The sequence below is a fragment of the Mytilus trossulus genome, chromosome 4, assembly GCF_036588685.1.
Source record: "Mytilus trossulus isolate FHL-02 chromosome 4, PNRI_Mtr1.1.1.hap1, whole genome shotgun sequence".
NCBI lineage: Eukaryota > Metazoa > Mollusca > Bivalvia > Mytilida > Mytilidae > Mytilus > Mytilus trossulus.
Genome location: NC_086376.1, coordinates 29,392,556 through 29,413,631, shown reverse-complemented (window position 1 = coordinate 29,413,631; position 21,076 = coordinate 29,392,556). Strand labels below are relative to the sequence as shown.

Here is a 21,076-nt window from a genome sequence, read left to right as displayed (position 1 = left end):
ACCTATATATATATATACCTTATCACTATTAGACTGGACATCCAAAAGATTCCTGTAAAATTTTTACATCATTAACTTTATAGAAAATATCAGACGACACAATTGAAAAGTGATTATTGTATGATGCAAAAGTCAAGCAGGGAAGAATATCGGATCATGTCTAAGCAGACATGAGGCATAGATTTGTAAATAGTGATTTAAGCTAGCCCATCATAAGGTGTATCCATGTATTCAAGAACTAGCAGGATGATTTTTAAATAAACTTGGAACATCCTGGTGAATTCTTTCCTATAACCTTGTTTAATACGGGGCATAATACAATGCCTGGTCACAATTTACAAACTTTACCTATAACTAAGGCCAATTAATTCAGGAATGTGGGTGAGTCTGGGTTTTACAAATGGATCACATTTATCCTTGCATTCATGTTCGAAGTTTACTCTCCAACCGAATTTGGGGACATTGGCAATGTCCTCTTTTGGTGTAGTTATGCTAGCTTCAGGGGAATGATCTATATGTTGAGGTTTTGGCATCTTGCACTTGAAGCAAGCAGGGAAGCAAGTCAGTCTTGACCAATACGGGTGTACTTTCTGTCCGCATTTGTTTTAATATTTCAACAATCCGCTCACTTCCGGAGTAAAAAATATTGTTGCATAAAAATGTTTTCGAGGTGCTGCAGAACAAAATTAGCTAATCAGACGGTAAAATAACGATAATACTTTTTTTTGAATATCATTTTAAAGAGTTATCTTTATTATTTGTGTATATATTTTTTTACAAAAAATGATAATACGTCACTTTGCAACTTTGACCTTTGGTTTCTGCAAAATTATCAGATTATATAAACCAAATATTCTATTTTAAAACCAGTCAATGTCCCACAAGAACAGTTTACAAACAATAGTTTTCATTTAATTATTACATGACATTAACTCAGAAATAAAAAATATATGCATATACCTTTATACAGCATGTAGACCGTACAATCATGTAGTGTTGGTGCACAGGGGTTTGTTACATGTAGGGTGCGAAAGTGAAAGGGGGCGAACATGAGTGGGTGCGAACTTGAATGGGTGCAACCGGACCCGGATTCTACAATTTCAGGGTTTACTATCCAAACGAAACCCGAAAAAATCATTTTCTCAGGGTTTGCTTGGGTAGCATACCCTGCAAGTTTTAACAAACCCATGTGGCTGGTATGATTATAGGGATTTTTACGCTTGTGTTGATTTATAGGTCATTTCTGGAATCATGTCTTTCACCCAATTGGATCGTCAATTTGTAGCGCCTTTATGATGTTATTTACCAGATAGAAGCCTGTATCCCTGCACTATTAAAAGTTTCCAGCACTTTCATAATCGTCATTCTGTAGAGTAGTATACATGGTATAGAAATAAGTTATGTTCCGTAAGTATGTAATCTTGATTCCTGTATGACTGAGGGAGGATGACCATCTTAGTAAATCTTGATAAGGAGTTATTGCCCTTCATAGTAAATTTTTAACCTTTTTTCTTATATTTTAGTATTCTTTTAAAAAATCTTCTCCTCTAAAACTACTGGGCAAAATTTAACCAAACTTGGCCACAATCATCATATTCAATGGGGTATCTAGTTTAAAAAATGTGTGGCTTGACTCTGCCAACCAACCAAGATGGCTGCCATGGCTAGAAATAGTACATTTTTTTTGTACATAGGGGTGATATGTAGATATCTGTAACAACAGCCTTAAGAGCAAATCTGGCATGTGTCAAATTGTTTATCTGGTCAATATCTATCTGCCCTGCAATTTTCAGACAAAACAGACAACCAGTTGTTGGGTTGCTGACCCAGAATTAATAGTTTTAAGGAAATTTTGCAGTTTTTGGTTATTATCTTGAATATTATTATAGATAGAGATAAACTGTAAACAGCAATAAGGTTCAGCATAGTAAGATCTACAAATAAGTCAACATGACCAAAATTGTCAGTTTACCCCTTAAGGAGTTAGTGCCCTTTATAGTCATTTTTTAACAATTTTCACAAGTTTTTGTAAATGTTTAGAAAATATTTTCTGCTGTAATTACTGGGCCAAGTTCATTATAGATAGAGTTAATTGTAGCAACAAGAATGTTCAGTAAAGTAAGATCTACAAACACATCACAATCACCAAAAACACAATTTTGTCATGAATTTATCTGTGTCCATTGTTTAATATGCACATAGACCAAGGTGAGAGATGGAGGCTCTTGAGAGCCTCTAGTTCTACTAAACGCAATGAAACAATATATAAAATGCTTTGCACGAAGTACAATGAACAATATGGCCAATCTCTATTATTTATGTTATTCGTTATCTTTGCTGTTATGATACTATTGTAGTTCAAAAATTTCATAATTCACATGGATATAGATAGGGTCATAAACCTCAAAGGCTACCTGGTAAACCATACGCTCTCATTGTTGTTGCATGTATGATATTTAATTACTATTTTAAAACAAAGAACTTTTTCTTCGTTTGATATGTAACTTAATTAAGAAATGCAATTTGCCACCCTGGAATTTTCAAATGAAGTCATTGAAGATCTTTTTCATTCTAATGTAACAACATTAAGAATTACGACTGATTTTAAAAGAAGAGTGTTTTTTTTATTCTTATGTAGTATATTAGTATGGTATATTCTTATCAGTAGTCAGTAGTTACATGTATGTCACAAGGTTGGCAAAAAAGCGGTCAATACTAGTATTGACCATGCCAGTGGTAAATACCGGTATTTACCGGGAAATACTGGGAAATACCGGCAAATACTGGGAAATACCGGCAAATACTGGTCGATTGAAATTTTGAGTGGTCATTACTATAAAAACCTCTATCTACTTGGTCAATTATAATTACAATTAATAATTAATTTATATAGAAGGTGTTCAAATCATTTTTAATTCTATTGTAAATTCAAGCAGGAATCTATATTGATTAATGTGAACAAAATATTATAGTTAAAGGATAATTTTTTTTTGTCCCTACTTCAAATTTTCATTTCCAGCATGAAGAAGGTTTTATCTCACAGTTAAATAGCTATAGACAGGAAATAATTTGTTGTTTAGGGGAGTCTTCAAATATCAATTTTATTACTTTCAACCCATGTACTGTCAACTTTTATTGGAGGCTGTTGTTTTAGAAATTAAATTTTCACACCTAGCAATGCCAGGTGATAGGTAAAAAGACCCATGTAACTTCATTTACCTGTAGTTTTATTTACCTTTAGTTTTAATTACCTGTAAAATCATACATTTTGAATAAAAATTCATATATTTAAACATGTTTAAATAAAATATAAATTTGTATATATATATATCATAAGTATGTTATATTATAATTCATAAAAACTAAATTTTAAATCAGTGACAGTAAGAATAAGTGTTATAGATGTATAAAACATATCAAATTCATTAATTTTATAAGCTGACACATTATATTTGACTTTTTATCAAGATTTTACTTCAATTATTAGTAGAAACAACCATGAAAATTTCAATTGACCAGTATTTGCCAGTATTGACCACTTGGGGAGTATTGTCCGGGGCGGTAAATACCGGTAAATACCACTGGTAAATACCGGGGGTGGTATTTACCGCCCAACCTTGGACTATGTCACAATGAACATCCCTCAAATATGTATGCAACAGATAACAGGGACAAACCCAGCAAGCTTTTTTTTGGTAGATAATTCTGTAGCTAATAAAATTATCAACCGGACAAAATTTTCAAATACTACATGTCATTTGCATGTAGGTCAACATAAAATTAAATGTAGCAGAAATTGTCTTCTGACACCTTTCAAGAGGTAATATTGCCCTTAGTGACGATTTTTTTTTGTACCCTATTGCATTTAAACTGATAGAGAGAAACTGTTATATGACCAGCAAGATATGATCAACAAAAAGGAGATTTTAGTCGTGAATAATAAAATTATTTTAGTCTACCATTTACCACTACAATTAAAATCCTGAAAATTGAAAAAAACTACAGCATACATTTTATATAATATACACAGGCTTGCTAATTTTTAATGAATATTTGTACTGTTTTAAACATGTATATGATATAATATGTGTTTTGTTCTTAAAGGTCTATTTATTTAGCCGGTATCAGAGTACATTGGTAATTGCTGAGCATGACAATCAAAAACTTATACCTATCACCCTGAATACAATAACAGCTGCCAATAAAATAGGAGGAGATATAACATGTTTGGTTGCTGGTACACAATGTTCAAAGGTATGTTTTTATACTTTCCGATCAACTGTTATTATGAAAAAATAAAATCCCACACTCTCAATACTTTATCAGTGCAATGTATAGACCTTATGTTGTGTATTTGTATTTTAAATAATAACAAAAAGATAACCAATTTGTTTTTATTGATAAATTTATTTGAATATATATTGATAAGGGAGAATCATAATGATGAAATTTGGGCTTAAGTCTGTTCAATTATTGCATTATCTTCATTGTTTAATCTGTGGCTGAAGGAATACAAATAAAATAGCTTTTTTAAACAGTTTATTTTGGCTTAAGTCTTTCTGTCAATTTAGTTTTTATCATGATACTACAGTAAAAGTTGTAAATCATGTTGCCGTATGATGCAAATCATGTTGCTGTTTGATTCAAACCATGTTGCCTTATGATGTAAATCATGTTGCAGTATGATGCAAATCATGTTGCCTTATGATGTAAATCATGTTGCCTTATGATGTAAATCATGTTGCCTTATGATGCAAATCATGTTGCCTTATGGTGCAAATCATGTTGCTGTTTGATTCAAACCATGTTGCCTTATGATGTAAATCATGTTGTCTTATGATGCAAATCATGTTGCTGTTTGATTCAAATCATGTTGCCGTATGATGCAAATCATGTTGCCTTATGATGTAAATCATGTTGCCTTATGATGTAAATCATGTTGCCTTATGATGCAAATCATGTTGCCTTATGATGTAAATCATGTTGCCTTATGATGTAAATCATGTTGCCTTATGATGTAAATCATGTTGCCTTATGATGCAAATCATGTTGCCTTATGATGTAAATCATGTTGCCTTATGATGTAAATCATGTTGCCTTATGATGCAAATCATGTTGCCTTATGATGCAAATCATGTTGCTGTTTGATTCAAACCATGTTGCTGTTTGATTCAAACCATGTTGCCTTTTGATGCAAATCGTGTTGCCGTATGATGCAAATCATGTTGCTGTTTGATTCAAACCATGTTGCCTTATGATGCAAATCATGTTGCTGTATGAAAATTTTCTTGAATACCAAATAACAAATGCTGACAGACTAATTCTAATTGAATTAATTAATGTTGATGATCGTAAATGACCCATTAGATAAGCAGATTACCTATAACACCAGCTTATGACACCTATTGTAACTGTGGATTAACTTAGGGTCGTAAACAAAGTCATAAGCTTGTAGCAAGGTAGAATTTTGTACAATTTATTTTCTCACTTTCACCAACTTAAAGTGTTCATCAACAATTATTAATTTTACCTTTACCATGTTTACAGTCATTTAATGAAATGAAAATCTTGACATGGAAAAATGATGGCGCCTGAAATTTTGCCAGCAACCATATTTTTTCGCCAGAGGAATTAGAAAAATCACAATTTGCATCATTGAAGAAGCCCAGCACAGTCCTTGTGAAGTAGTGTGATGATGCACATAAGATGTGTGTTCTACCACTATTCTCCTCTCTTTGGCAATTCATATGAAATTTGAAATTATTGATAGAACTATATATCACAATAGGTACACTTTTGTTTTGATAAATTCTAATTATAGCATTTTAGGTTCATGGTATTGAGATCCTGAGAGAACATAATCTATGTTATAGGAATATGTTATGGGTTTCCATTTATTTATTCTACACATTTTATATATGAACAGGTTGCAGAAGAGGTCAGTAAAATTCCAGGTGTCAGTAAGGTATTATTGGCAGACAATGAGGCATTTAAAGGATTTCTTCCAGGTAAATATAGCTTAATGATTTGAGACCAATAGTCATCTTCTTTTTTCAATTCTCAAGGATTTTAATATAAAAGTAAAGAAATAGTTTTGAAAAATTTAGAATTAACTGACTTTGATTAGTTAAAAGACTTCTATTGAAAACACAACTCATGGATTAAAGAAATACACTACTTTGAAGCAAAATCTGTTAATTGATAACTGATTACATAATACACTGTTGAATTCATGAACACATTCATATAGTTTCATCCATTCTTTTGTGTCTGCATTACATCTATTTATATTTACATGTAGGGTTTAAGTTGACTTGTTTGTATAACGTCTTTCATATCTCTGATTAACTATATATCATATGCTTCTTTTCTACAGAGTCATTAACACCTTTATTGTTAGCCACACAGAAACAGTTCAACTTTAGTCATATATTAGCTGGAGCAACAGCAATGGGAAAGGTAACAACACATTTGTGTCCTAGAATATGACTATTCACTGTCTTTAAAGGTTATCTTTATTGATTTATATGTTTCCTTGATTATTTATTTTTATAAAATTGTGATACACTGTAATATGAATTAAATTTTTTTTGCTGTTCTTTATATGATGACATAAAGAAGCATCCACATGCAACCTTTGTTGTCAAGGCCTATTTTACCAAGCTGCTTTTGAAGTTTGAAATATCACCGAAAACAGGTGCATATAGTACTAGGTATTGATTGTTGTATGTCTAATGACAAAGATTTTTTTATGCATATTTGGGACAATTGATCCAGTTTTGGTTAAAGATTGCATAAATGCAACCAAAACCTTATGGAACTGACTTGATATCAAAATCTTCCAAGACCTATCATTACCTTTTTGATAAACAAAATATAGTGCATTGATCATAATATTTTATACATCCTATCCATGAACATTTCAAAAAATTTATCGATGTAATATATGTTATGATATTCAAGGCACAAAATGATGTTACATTGTCAAGAAAATTACATAACTTTTGCAAGGTGCAGGAATCTAATATCTAAATGATGTCATTATTAACGTCATCTAAATTTTAAAATTGGAGTTATCTTCCTTTGTCAAGAATTGCTGTTAAATCAACTACATTTGTACAACCAATGCAATAATCAATTTGACTTCCCACTGATGAATTGAAGCAATCTTTACCATCCAGTGCTTACAAGCACCTTGATTATAAAGATGCATTGATGTTGATTTACATAAGGTTGATTGCTATCTAATGCAGCTAATATTATTACATTGTATTACATTGAACATGTCTGATTATGAATTAATATAACTATTCAATCTTATAGGGCCTGTTACCTCGGTTAGCTGCCAAACTTGATGTATCTCCTATCTCTGATATCATTGGTATAAAAGACAAAGACACTTTTATAAGAACTATTTATGCAGGTAAATTTATTCTTAATTTTTTAATCAACCTGATCATCATAGAAAGCACGAGTCATGAAACTGGTGTATAGATGTGAGAATGTATTGGTTTCCATGATGCTCACCAATGAAATAAGACTTAACATATAACATTGGAATAATACTGTATCATTGATGCTTGCAGTATCATTTTCACCTCAGGTTATAAATGTAAAGCTTGTATATGTAAAACTTGTTGATGGTTTTATCCAGAATGGCATACTGTCTTAGAATTTTTTTATTTTTACAAGGCATAGAAATTAGAATTAGGTAAAAATTCTCTGAAGCCTTAAAGTCTTGTTTCATTAAATTTCAGATGTTAAATTTCTGCAGAAATATAAAGATTGCATTGCTAAGAACATTAAGGCTTTATATGATCAGCAATATTTGTACATACAAAAGTTGTATACAAAGAGACAATGATATAATGTTATTATCTAAACACTAATTTTATTAAATAAGCTTGTTCAATATAAAATTCTACTTGGGACAATATTCCCCAATATTCATGCAATAACCCTTTTATTGTATGGCAATGTAATATTTGAAAGTAAAAATTGGTTTAAACTCAGATTTTGTCGTTGATGACGTCATGAATTTTGAAGATTTATTGCACTAGTGCAGTATTAGAATTTATTGCACGCTAACTTTTGGTTACTTTTAGTGGGAAATATTATACTGCTATGCAATGATTTAAATTCTTTGATTTGAATAAGAAACTTACTACCAATTAATACAAGAAGATGCAGAAATTCATATCCGAACTTGTCTTTTCACAATCATGGTGGAATTTTTTTATATACATTGTCAGAAGTAATTTCTGAATTCTCTTCCAAGTACTTAATCTTATGCATTAGATTTCATTTTATCTAGATAATATAAAGATATCAAGTTGTATTTTATGCACAATGATATGTCCGAGGTAAAGTACACTTAAGCATATGAAAATTGAGACCGTAATTGACCATCTTGTATTAGCCAATAGGTCAATATGACTTTTTCCATATTGGCCATGTCGGAGAAGTAATTTCTGATTTCTCTTCCAAGTACTTAATCTTATGCATTAAATTTCATTTTATATAGCAAATATAAAGATATCAAATTGTATTTTATGCACATTGATACGTCCGAGGTAAAGTATGCTTAAGCATTTGAAATTGGAGACTGGAATTGACCATCTTGTATTAGCCAAAAGGTCAATATGGCTTTTTCCATATTGGCCATGTTGGAGAAGAAATATTAAATCTTGGTTTATATTGACAGGGTAACATCATCAGTATTGCAATTGCTGATATATCTGTAACATTTTTGCTCATATCATTAAATATTATATATTTGTATATGTTCTGTAGGTAATGCCATCCAAACACTGAAATCTAAAGACAGTTTAAAGATAATATCTGTCAGAGGGACTGCCTTTGAAGCTGCTGCTTTAGAAGGAGGAAATGCTGCCTTAGAAAATGGTAAATATAGTGGATCATAAATGGTCTGCAAAGATGTGTGTGAAATTCTGAAATTAACGTAATAACTTGAAGTTTTTATGCAACAGCTGATCAACATATACCTTATGCATTTAAAGGCTTTATAAATTGATTGAATATATTTATTTTTCAATTGTTTTAAGTAAATCCTTTAAACAAAACATTAATTGTACAGCCTGGCAGTCAATATTGTAAAGTTAAACCAATTATGAGTTAAAAAAACTTTAATATTTTTATTATTTCTCGACTCTAAAAGGAGGGATTATACTAGTTTGCCTGTAAGGGTCTGTACCTGAATCCTTCTGCCAATAACTTATTTCTGTAAAAAAAATTTAAGCAACTGCAAGTTGTAGCTAGATATATGTCACCAAAACTTTGTCTAGTAATGCAATATCATGTGATATACTTTCAGTTCTTCCTATTTGCGAAAAACATTTGTTATACACATATATTAGAGCTCTTTTCATAATGCTAGCAAGTTTAAAGGTTTGGTTGATTTGATTGCTTTGTTTGTATAAATGTTTGCTCAAGCATTGTAATTATGATTGACATCTGAAAACTATGTAAGTAGGTGCTGTTAAACCTGTCTGTATAGGTAAATTTGATTATTTGATAGAGTCCAATCAACTTTGAATAAAATGTATATAAGTTTAAATCTGCCTATTTATACAGGGACTAAACTTGGGAATTTCAAGCTAGGAGCCCAGACCAGATATTTCATAATTAGAATCTATATGTTCAACTGAAATTTAACTGATAGTTTAGGGGCCCAGCTCAAAATCTAGGAGCCATGGGCGACTGAGCCCCCTTTAAGTTTGTCCCTGTTGTATTGTTTTCATACAGCAATACAAACAAAACATGCAAGCTGAACAAACTTTTACATTGCTAGCATTATGAAAAGAGCTGTAAAGTTTCATCAAATTTTTTAAACAACATTGAAGAGGAGTTTGATACGAGTGAGCAACATCTCAAAATTCATCTTATTAATTCATACGGAAAACCGTTTGATGATTTGTCACAGTTGCTTTTAAACTTAAATATCTTTTCATCATAGAATTATGGAACAAAAATATTTTTTTCATTTAGCACCAGATGCAGATGTTAAGAATGATGTGTCAGAGTATGTATCCCAAGAACTAAGTAAAAGTGATCGCCCAGAACTCACTGCAGCAAAAACAGTAATATCTGGAGGTAAAATTGTGTAATCATTGTTCAGTTGAAGAACAGATAACCCATATTGTATTTGTAAGATGTATCACATAGACATTAAAAAGAGGCAGGATTCAAGAACGGTCATTCCCTAAAAAAAGTTAAAAAAATGAAAATGTACTAAATAAACATGAATTTTATATCATTAAGGGGCCAGTCACTCATCAGTTTTATTTAAAAGCTGTCTTTTGTGTCCAAAAATATTTAACTTTTATTAGGCAGTTAAGCTGCCTTATGCCAGCACCCTGAATTTGTGTGCTACCCAATAATTGCTGAAATTACGTGCCATTGTTATCATCTAGCTGGCTACTTTATTATTTGTAACTTATTGGATAGTTTTTTTATACTTTTCATTCTGGATTACAAAAAATATGACCAGAAAAACCTTAAATGATCGTCGATTTTCCCAAAAGTTTTGAAGTTGCACATAGGAATTAGAGCACATTAGGAATTCTTATGTACATTATTATCCCCTGAGCTTTTGGCTAAGATGTCAAAGAACAAATGTATGAAATATCTAATCGCCGAAAATCTCTAAAGACAAGTAGTTCAGATTTTCCAAATTGCAAAATTCGTAGGAATATTGTTTGTCGTCAATACGTAGTCAACTACTTATTTAAGTTCAACTGATCACGCTGTTTGCAGCAATTTTGAATTTAAAAGAAGGCGAAATTTTCTTATCTTTTCAATTTGGATGCAGGGGTTCAAACTAGCGGTGGTCCAAGGTCTGCGACATTCCACTTTTGCAGTCGGACTTTCTACTTTGTTACGAGCTACGCACGACATGCCGGACGGACCTTCAAAGAATATAAAAACATAACTTTGCAAACATTTTTACCAAAGTTTCCTAATAAACGATCTCAAACTTATTTTCATCATTACTATTCATGACAGCGATGTTCAATTTGTTAAACCGCTAGCTTTATTCATAAAATCGCCGATAAATAATGTGTAAATCCGAGTAAAATCGTATTTCACTATCTGTCAAAACAACATTGAAACCAAAATGGCTGCCGGGAGATTACAATATCGGATCCGATTCCGGAATAAGGGTGATCCCAGATTTGGCTATCAGCTAAATAAATCCAGACTGACAGGTGACAAAATACATCTATGCATGGTAAATAAATATAAACACTAGAATTGAAAACAAAAAGACATACGTAAAAGAAAGAAAAAGCAGAAAATATTTTGTTCACCAATTTTAATGTGAAAATCCAATACGTTGTGACAACTTGGGACAGTTTATCTAACAATATATATGTTCCTGGTAACAGCATAATTTTTTGTTGGTAATGCATGTTAAATGCTTTTCAAGTTAAACATATTACTTGCAATATCAAGGGGTATTTTTTTCTTCTCAATTTTGATAGGTCAATTAAAATAGCTGGAAGTTTCATGTGGTATGATTGCCAATGAGACAACTAACCACAAGAGACAAAAATGACCAAAACTTGGTAACGGCCAAGATCTCCACCCCTTAACCATATATATTCATGTATGGGACAATATAACAAATCATATGAAATATAGGTGGAGTTCTTGGGGCCACTCTACCCCTTTCTGTTTGAGAATTTATAATGGTCGAGATCCACAATCTTAAACAATATATATATATTTATGTATGGGACAATATTACAAATCAAATGAATTATAAGGGGTCCCTATGGTCAATGTACACCCTCCTGTTTGAGAACTTGGAAGCATTCGAGATCATCACCCCTTAACCATATATACTCATGTATAATAAAATTGAGAATGGAAATGGGTAATGTGTCAAAGAGACAACAACCCGACCAAATAAAAAAACAACAGCAGAAGGTCACCAACAGGTCTCCAACGTAAGACTATATAACAAATCAAATGAAATATAGGGAAAGTCCCTGTTGTCACCCTACCCCTCATGAAGAAGAACTTTGAAACAGTTGGGATCCCCAACTCTAACTTAAATGAAATATAGGGGGAGTCCCTGCAGTCACCTGATTGAGAAATTGGAAACAGTCGAGATCCCCACCTTTAAATTAAACCATATATATTCATGTATGAGAACTAATCAAATGAAATATAGGGAGAGTCCTTAGAGTCACCCTACCCACTCCTGTTTGATAACTTTGAAACAGATGAGATCCCAACAGCACCCTCAGCCATATGTATTCATGTATTGGATAATATAACAAATCAAATGAAATATAGGGGAAGTCACTAGGGTCCCCCACCCCCTCCTGTTTAAAAACTTGATAACGGCCGAGATCCCCACCCATGAACCATATATATTCATATATGGGACAATATAAAAAATCAAATGAAAAATAGGGGTAGTCCCTAGGGTCACCCACACCCTCTTGTGTGTATTTTGAGAACTTGTAAAAGATTGAGATACCAACGCCTGAACCATATTCATTCCTGTTTGTCATTTCAAAAAAGATTGAATGACATACAAGATCAATCTCATAGGCGACACATATGCATATCACTTTGCTAGACCCTACCACCCGTCATTTTATTCCAAACTTAGACATCATGGACTTGGGGTGAAGGTGGAAGTCATTTACATTTACTAAGGACAGGTCAGTCAGACATCACCATTGATCCCTGTAGTAGTAAACATTTGTCTGATTTGTGTCTCATAACTTTTGTACTGTACAACACAAACTCAGTTTTCTTTCCATGCAGGGAAGCAAGTCCATTCATACTTTTACAAGCTCGTACTAAAGTCAACTTGAAGTACTAACAGTCAACCAATACAAACAATTACGATCAACTAGAAGAACTGCAATCATTGCAAATTTGTACCACTGCTGACTTGTGAAAGACTCATGACCATTAGTGGTCATGTGCGTTGCTATTGAAAACCTTGATAAAATATGAATTATTTGCCTTAATGATTAATTCATTAAATGAACATAAATGTACAATTATATATGAATGTTTAATGTTTGTTCTTTTAAATCTTTAAAAAAAGTAACATTGCCACAGTTTTCATAATTATGTTTGCCTTGGTTTTTGGTTAACTGCCTACAGTGCTTACAGCGCTTTGATTTTGTATCTTGAATACTGTTGAAATTCATGGAACAAAAAGCAAATGACTACTAGTAGTTAAATATAAGAGAGCTGATTCCAAAAAATTGCAATTTTTAACCGGATTTTTGTGACAAAAATAGCGGTTATTGATTTGGGGATGTACGGCGGCCGGGCAGTCAGGCGGCAACCAAATGTTGTCCGTGCATTTACTCCCAATTGTTGTCCGTGCATTTACTCATGAACCGTTCAACCAAAGCTTTTAAAATTTTAATATGTTGTTACTGACAACAAAATGAAGGTCAAGTTCAAGAATGGCGATTTTGACTTGTACCATTCAGGAGTTATGGTTCTTGAAAGATAGAAAAATTATGTTTCAAGTCGTGTCCGTGCATTCACTCATGAACCATTCAACCAAAGCTTTTTTAAAATTAAATATGTTGTTACTGACTAGAAAATGAAGGTCAAGTTCAAGAATGATGATTTTGACTTTTACCGTTCAGGAGTTATGGTTCTTGAAAGATAGAAAAAGATGTTTCCAGTCCTGTCCGTGCATTTACTCATGAACTGGTTCAACCAAAGCTTTTTGAAAATTTAATATGTTGTTACTGAAAACAAAATGAAGGTCAAGTTCAAGAATGATGATTTTGACTTTTACCATTCAAGAGTTATGGTTCTTGAAAGATTGAAAAAGTATGTTTACAGTTGTGTCTGTGCATTTACTAATGAACCGTTCAACCAAAGCTTTTCAAATTTTAATATGTTGTTACTGATGATAAAATGGAGGTCAAGTTTAATAATGTCGATTTTGAAAGATAGAAAAATGATGTTTCCAGTCGTGTCCGTGCATTCACTCATGAACCATTCAACCAAAGCTTTTTTTTAAATTTAATATGTGGTTACTGACTAGAAAATGAAGGTCAAGTTCAAGAATGATGATTTTGACTTTCACCGTTCAGGAGTTATGGTTCTTGAAAAATTAAAAAAAATGGTGTTTCCATTCATTTTGTTGCATTTACTCATGAACCATTCAACCTGAGCTCTTTCAAATTTTAAAATGCTGATACTGATGACAAAATGGAGGTCAAATTTGATATTGACGATTTTCACTTTCACCGTTTATCAATTATGGTTCTTGTGATATTGCCAGGACACAAATAAATGTTTATAAATCCGGTTTGCTGTCGTTGTGACAGCCTCTTGTATTTCCATTTGTTAAAATTTTGATTTCAGTTATCATGGTTATATACATGGAACATGAAACATGCTAATGTTAGATTTTCTCAGACAAAGTTTGTCCCTTTAATTATACTATATAATACTATGTACTTTTTACAGGTCGAGGGATGAAGAATGGTGAGAACTTTAAGATGTTGTATGATTTAGCAGATAAGATGGGAGCCGCTGTAGGGGCCTCCAGAGCCGCTGTAGATGCAGGCTTTGTTCCTAATGATATGCAAGTCGGACAAACAGGAAAAATAGTTGCTCCAGTAAGTATGAATATATAGACAATAACTGTCACTACAACTTTATATTATTCTAGGGTGAAATATCTTGGTTATTTGGTGGCCTTGGTGGTCAAGTGGTCCAAGTAGTTACCACTAGCCAGTCAACACTGAGGTTGTGAATTCCAACCCCACTTGTTCGTAAAATGCAAAAATTTTAAATGATTATCATGGTTTTTATAGACCGCAAATTTTGAAAAAATTTTCGTCGTATATTGCTATCACGTTGGCGTCGTCGTCGTCGTCCGAATACTTTTAGTTTTTGCATTCTAACTTTAGTAAAAGTGAATAGAAATCTATGAAATTTTAACACAAGGTTTATGACCATAAAAGGAAGGCTGGTATTGATTTTGGGAGTGTTGGTCCCAACATTTTAGGAATTAGGGGCCAAAACGGGCCCAAATAAGCATTTTCTTGGTTTTCGCACTATAACTTTAGTTTAAGTTAATAGAAATCTATGAAATTTTGACACAAGGTTTATGACCACAAAAGAAAGGTTGGGATTGATTTTGGGAGTTTTGGTTTCAACAGTTTAGGAATTAGGGGCCAAAAAAGGGCCCAAATAAGCATTATTCTTGGTTTTCGCACAATAACTTTAGTTAAAGTAAATAGAAATCAATGAAATTTAAACACAATGTTTATGACCACAAAAGGAAGGTTGGTATTGATTTTGGGAGTTTCGGTCCCAACAGTTTAGGAATTAGGGGCCAAAAAGGGACCCAAATAAACATTTTTCTTGGTTTTCGCACCATAGCGTTAGTATAAGTAAATAGAAATCTATGAAATTTAAACACAAGGTTTATGACTATAAAAGGAAGTTGGTATTGATTTTGGGAGTTTTGGTCCCAACAGTTAAGGAAAAAGTGGGCCCAAAGGGTCCAAAATTAAACTTTGTTTGATTTCATCAAAATTGAATAATTGGGGTTCTTTAATATGCTGAATCTAACTGTGTATGTAGATTCTTAATTTTTGGTCCCGTTTTCAAATTGGTCTACATTAAGGTCCAAAGGGTCCAAAATTAAACTTAGTTTGATTTTAACAAAAATTGAAACCTTGGGGTTCTTTGATATGCTGAATCTAAAAATGTACTTAGATTTTTGATTTTTGGCCCAGTTTTCAAGTTGGCCCAAATCGAGGTCCAAAATTAAACATTGTTTGATTTCATCAAAAATTGAATAATTGGGGTTCTTTGATATGCCAAATCTAACTGTGTATGTAGATTTTTAATTTTTGGTCCAGTTTTAAAATTGGTTTAAATTAAAGTGAAAAGGGTCCAAAATTAAACTAAGTTTGATTTTAACAAAAATTAAATTCTTGGGTCTCTTTGATATGCTGAATCTAAACATGTACTTAGATTTTTGATTATGGGCCCAGTTTTCAAGTTGGTCCAAATCAGGATCTAAAATTATTATATTAAGTATTGTGCAATAGCAAGTCTTTTCAATTGCACAGTATTGTGCAATGGCAAGAAATATCTAATTTCACAATATTGTGAAATAGCAAATTTTTTTTTAATTAAGAGTTATCTTTCTTTGTCCAATATAGTAAGCAAGAAATATCTGCAAGAATTTTTTTTAATTGGAGTTATCTTTCTTTGTCCAGAATCAACTTAAATCTTTGTTATATACAATATACAATGTATATTCACTTTTTCTACCAACTGATAAATTTAAATAATCTTTACCATTCAGTGATAACAAGCAGTTTTTTTACATCTTAATATTTTATGATGTTTTTAAATGAGTAGTAATTGTTGCAAACTTCATAAGAATATTTTAATTGAAATTAGTTTTGGAATAAGGGAAAGGGGGATGTAAATAAAAAATTGGGTTCAATTTTTCTCATTTGAAATTTCATAAATAAAAAGAAAATTTCTTCAAACATTTTTTTGAGAGGATTAATATTCAACAGCATAGTGAATTGCTCTAAGAGAAAACAAAAATTTTAAGTTCATTTGAATACATTCATTCTGTGTCAGAAACCTATGCTGTGTCAACTATTTAATCACAATCCAAATTTAGAGCGGAATCCAGCTTGAATGTTGTGTCCATACTTGCCCCAACCGTTCAGGGTTCAACCTCTGCGGTCGTATAAAGCTACGCCCTGCGGAGCATCTGGTTTTCACACTGTTTTACAGTTAATGATAATAAAAATAAAAAGATTTCCTGACATCTATGATTAATAATGAAACCTGTAGGTGAATTTCAGGAATCACTTGTAATTTGTGATTAAGTTGCAGGGGCGGATGCAGGAATTTTCGAAAGGGGGGGTGCTAACCCAGGGCAAAGGGGGGGTGCAAAACATATGTCCCGATACAAATGCATTGATCGGCAAAAATAAAGGGGGGTGCGCACCACCGGAACCCCCCCTCTGGATCCGCCACTGAGTTGAAGATAATAGTCATTTCGTTTTTCAAAATCAAATTTTAAGTCATTAAAATCTTTCAATTTTCAACTGTTGCATTCATGAAATAGTTTCACTGCAATCTCTTTCCAAGTTCTTTGATGACATGAATCTAGTATAAATTTAAGTTTGAAAAAAGAATCTTTACATTCTAGTTTTCATAAAATTACCAAAATTGTGTAAAAAAATTAAGAATCTTTGCTGTTGACAGCTATTTTGGCAAAAGAAATTCACATGTGTAGTTGAGGTAAAGAAGTTTGTACTTTTATGAAGAGTAGATTTCTAATTTTTTGATATTTCTAAAGGACGTTACTTTTGGGAAATTGAATTTGCTTAAAGAGAAAAACAAAAATTAGAACAGAGTATACATCTCCAGTTAATTTGACACTCACTTTTGAATTTGGGGTCAAATATTTCATGAACATTTTCACTCATTGAAGTATGACAACTCTAAAAAACAAATTAGAACCTACAGCTCACAAATTTGATTATGTTGCAAAGAACCCAAGTTAAGTTGACCTTACTTGCTACATGCAATGTGATATTGATATTACCTTATCAGTAGGGCCAAGTTCGGATGGATATCTAGAGTAGATGGGATTGACATGGTCATATATAACACCTGCTATGATTGGATATAGCTTTCCCGCCATTAACACTTAAGGAGCCCTGGGTTGTGGCAGGATAGTGATTGATTCAATATCCCAGATGTTATGATGTCGATCCAATCAAATTTGAATGTAATCATATTCAGAGAAGGGGCCTTGTACTTCCGGTAATCTAGAGACCTTACTCTTCAAAATTATTTACCGTTCATACAAAACTCTAGTCAGAACTCAAGTTCCATCCGAACTTGGCCATGGAAACTGAAATCCCCTATCTCTGTTTACAGGATCTATAATAGCAGTAGTTATATCTGGTACCTTATCAGTAGAAAACTGGAGTTATCTTTCGCTGTTTTGTTTACAGGATCTCTATCTAGCAGTAGTTTTATCTGGTACCTTATCAGTAGAAAACTGAAGTTATCTTTCTCTGTTTTGTTTACAGGATCTGTATGTAGCAGTAGTTATATCTGGTACCTTATCAGTAGAAAACTGAAGTTATCTTTCTCTGTTTTGTTTACAGGATCTGTATGTAGCAGTAGTTATATCTGGTACCTTATCAGTAGAAAACTGAAGTTATCTTTCGCTGTTTTGTTTACAGGATCTCTATGTAGCAGTAGTTATATCTGGTACCTTTAAGTTATCTTTCTCTGTTTTGTTTACAGGATCTCTATGTAGCAGTAGTTATATCTGGTACCTTTAAGTTATCTTTCTCTGTTTACAGGATCTCTATGTAGCAGTAGTTATATCTGGTACCTTTAAGTTATCTTTCTCTGTTAACAGGATCTCTATGTAGCAGTAGTTATATCTGGTACCTTTAAGTTATCTTTCTCTGTTAACAGGATCTATATGTAGCAGTAGTTATATCTGGTACCTTTAAGTTATCTTTCTCTGTTTTGTTTACAGGATCTCTATGTAGCAGCAGTTATATCTGGTACCTTTAAGTTATCTTTCTCTGTTTTGTTTATAGGATCTCTATGTAGCAGTAGGTATATATGGTTCCTTTAAGTTATCTTTTTTTCTGTTTTGTTTACAGGATCTGTATGTAGCAGTAGGTATATCTGGCGCCATACAACATTTAGCTGGAATGAAGGACAGTAAAGTTATTGTAGCTATCAACAAAGACCCAGAAGCACCAATATTTCAAGTAGCTGATTATGGATTAGTTCAGGACTTATTTAAGGTAATTTAAGTTTTTGTGTTTCTTATACTGTATGCAATAGGTCAACTATATTTGGTGTGTGAACATATTTTTGGAATAACATATATTTTTCACCTTCAACTTTTATTCATCTGAACTTTACCTCATTTTCTTGGATCATGTTAAGTTAATGTGATAGTTGTAGTAAAGCTATATATATCAGATTATTAACATAAAATAAATGGTAAGAAAAGAAGGCGAGACATATCAGAATATGCACTCTTGTTCAAAGAAGTTTTTCTAGCACACACCTTAGTATTTGGTAATAAACATTATCTAGGAGATTTTTGCTTCATTAGTCTTTTCAAACCAGTATGAAAGAGACAAAAGACACCAAAGAAGCATGTAAACTCACAAATCAAAAACAAACTGACAACTCCATGGCGTGAATCATTTTCAAAGCCTGATGAAAGAGGCAAAAGACACCAAAGAAGCATGTAAACTCACAAATCAAATTCAAACTGACAGGTCCATGGCGTGAATCATTTTCAAAGCTTGATGAAAGAGGCAAAAGACACCAAAGGAGCATGTAAACTCACAAATCAAATTCAAACTGACAGCTCCATGGTGTGAATCATTTTCAAAGCTTGATGAAAGAGGCAAAAGACACCAAATAAGCATGTAAACTCACAAATCAAATTCAAACTGACAGCTCCAGTGCCTAATAAAACTAACAGACGAAAGAACAGACTACAAAACATTTTTTCCATTTTGATCAAATTTGACATATATATATACATGGTTTGTATGTTTATTACTGGTACTCCTATTTATACCATTAAAATAACATAATTGACAGGTGTTTTACATTTATCTTCATCCAAACTGCTGAATATTTAAAATCCATATCTATCCTCTACTTCATGCAAATTAACTGTTAATGTTATATATGTATATATGTAAATTTCAATAGTGAAAATTGTTCCACAAAATCCCAGTTGTACATTGGAACCTTAGCACAAGGCAAATTTTATTCACACAATAAAATTTTTGTATGTTCTTAATTACAGGCTGTACCAGAAATGACAGACATTGTTGGAAAGAAATGAAAGAGGCGCTTTTGAAAACAATTGGACCAGTCTGAACCTGTCAAAATTAATGTTAATTTGTGATATATTAAAGATGATAGTAAATTATTGAGCATAAAACTTTATAAACAGATGGGACTTGTGTGTAACATATTTGTAAATGTCTATTGAATACATTAAATGTTTAAAATTTATTTTGTTTGTTTTTTGTCATTTTTCAGTTTCAAATAGTGGATTGTGATATATTTTTACTGGCTAAAACATTTATTAGGGAAATACTAGAGAAGATGGATATGTTGGTGCAAAGCTTTTGGTTGGTAAAAATCAATTGTATTTTTGTAATACTGTACAGGGACTAAACTTGGGAATTTCAAACTGGGAGCCCAGACCAGATATTTCATAATTATTTTCTATATGTTTAACTTATTTTTATCTGAAAGTTTAGGGGCCCAGCTCAAAATCTAGGAGCCATGTGTGACTGGGCTCCCTTTAAGTTTTTTCCCTGATACAACATGTGGTATCAGAGAAATGTATATAGCCAAGAAAACATTTATGTTGACCAATGATCAATAAAAATGAGGTAAACAGAATATAAATCCTTGCAGACTGACATGTACCCCTTACAATACTTCCAATCAACAAATATAGTTGACTTGTTGCTTTCACTATATGAGGGATACCTTTTACCACAAAAGCTTGACCTTCACACCATTGAAACATTAAATTACATTAAGGTCAGATGAACCCTTCCTAACAGACATGTAGACCTTTGAATGAATTTATATATTAAGAGTGCAAATGCTGAAATGCCAGTTTCTTTACTTACCATTGATATTATGTTGAAAGTCCTTAACATACAGCTTTACTACAACAATCACATAAACTTAAAATAATCTCTGAAAGTGAGGTCAAGGTCATATAAACCAAAATAGAAATACATGTACACCTTACAATCATTTAAAACACTTAGTATAGTTGACCTATTGCTTATAATTTCTAAGAAACAGTCTTAACTAAGAAAACTGAGCATTGACCAATGAACCATACTAGGGAGACAAATACAGCTTACAATCCTTCCAAACAACAAATATAGTTGACCTATTGCTTATAGTTGAAGAAAAACAGACCAAGGCACAAAAACTAAACACTGAGCATAGAACTATGAAAATGAGGTGAAGGTCAAATTAG

The 21,076-nt window shown here is 32.3% G+C and overlaps 2 protein-coding genes across 4 annotated transcripts in view; one reads left to right on the top strand and one right to left on the bottom strand.

Moving 5' to 3' along the window:
- LOC134715054 (non-lysosomal glucosylceramidase-like) overlaps nt 1-569 on the bottom strand; it is a 28,041-nt gene extending 27,472 nt beyond the window's left edge. For both annotated transcript variants that reach the window (XM_063576914.1, XM_063576916.1), the window contains exon 1: nt 349-569. In XM_063576914.1, coding sequence (XP_063432984.1) covers nt 349-533 — 185 coding nt within the window. In that variant the 5' untranslated portion in view covers nt 534-569. The remainder of the gene's footprint in view (nt 1-348) is intronic.
- Nucleotides 568-20,082, top strand: LOC134715055 (electron transfer flavoprotein subunit alpha, mitochondrial-like). Of its 2 annotated transcripts, XM_063576917.1 has the most exons (10): nt 568-701; nt 4,105-4,254; nt 5,927-6,008; nt 6,377-6,459; nt 7,324-7,423; nt 8,794-8,904; nt 10,009-10,113; nt 14,488-14,639; nt 18,696-18,842; nt 19,871-20,082. In XM_063576917.1, exons 1-10 carry the CDS (start codon nt 660-662, stop codon nt 19,907-19,909), a joined length of 1,011 nt encoding a protein of 336 aa, XP_063432987.1. In that variant the 5' UTR covers nt 568-659; the 3' UTR covers nt 19,910-20,082. The 2 variants fall into 2 exon arrangements, with proteins under 2 accessions (XP_063432987.1, XP_063432988.1); XM_063576918.1 differs by lacking the exons at nt 18,696-18,842; nt 19,871-20,082 and adding an exon at nt 18,105-18,170.
- The last annotated feature ends 994 nt before the right edge of the window (nt 20,083-21,076 follow it).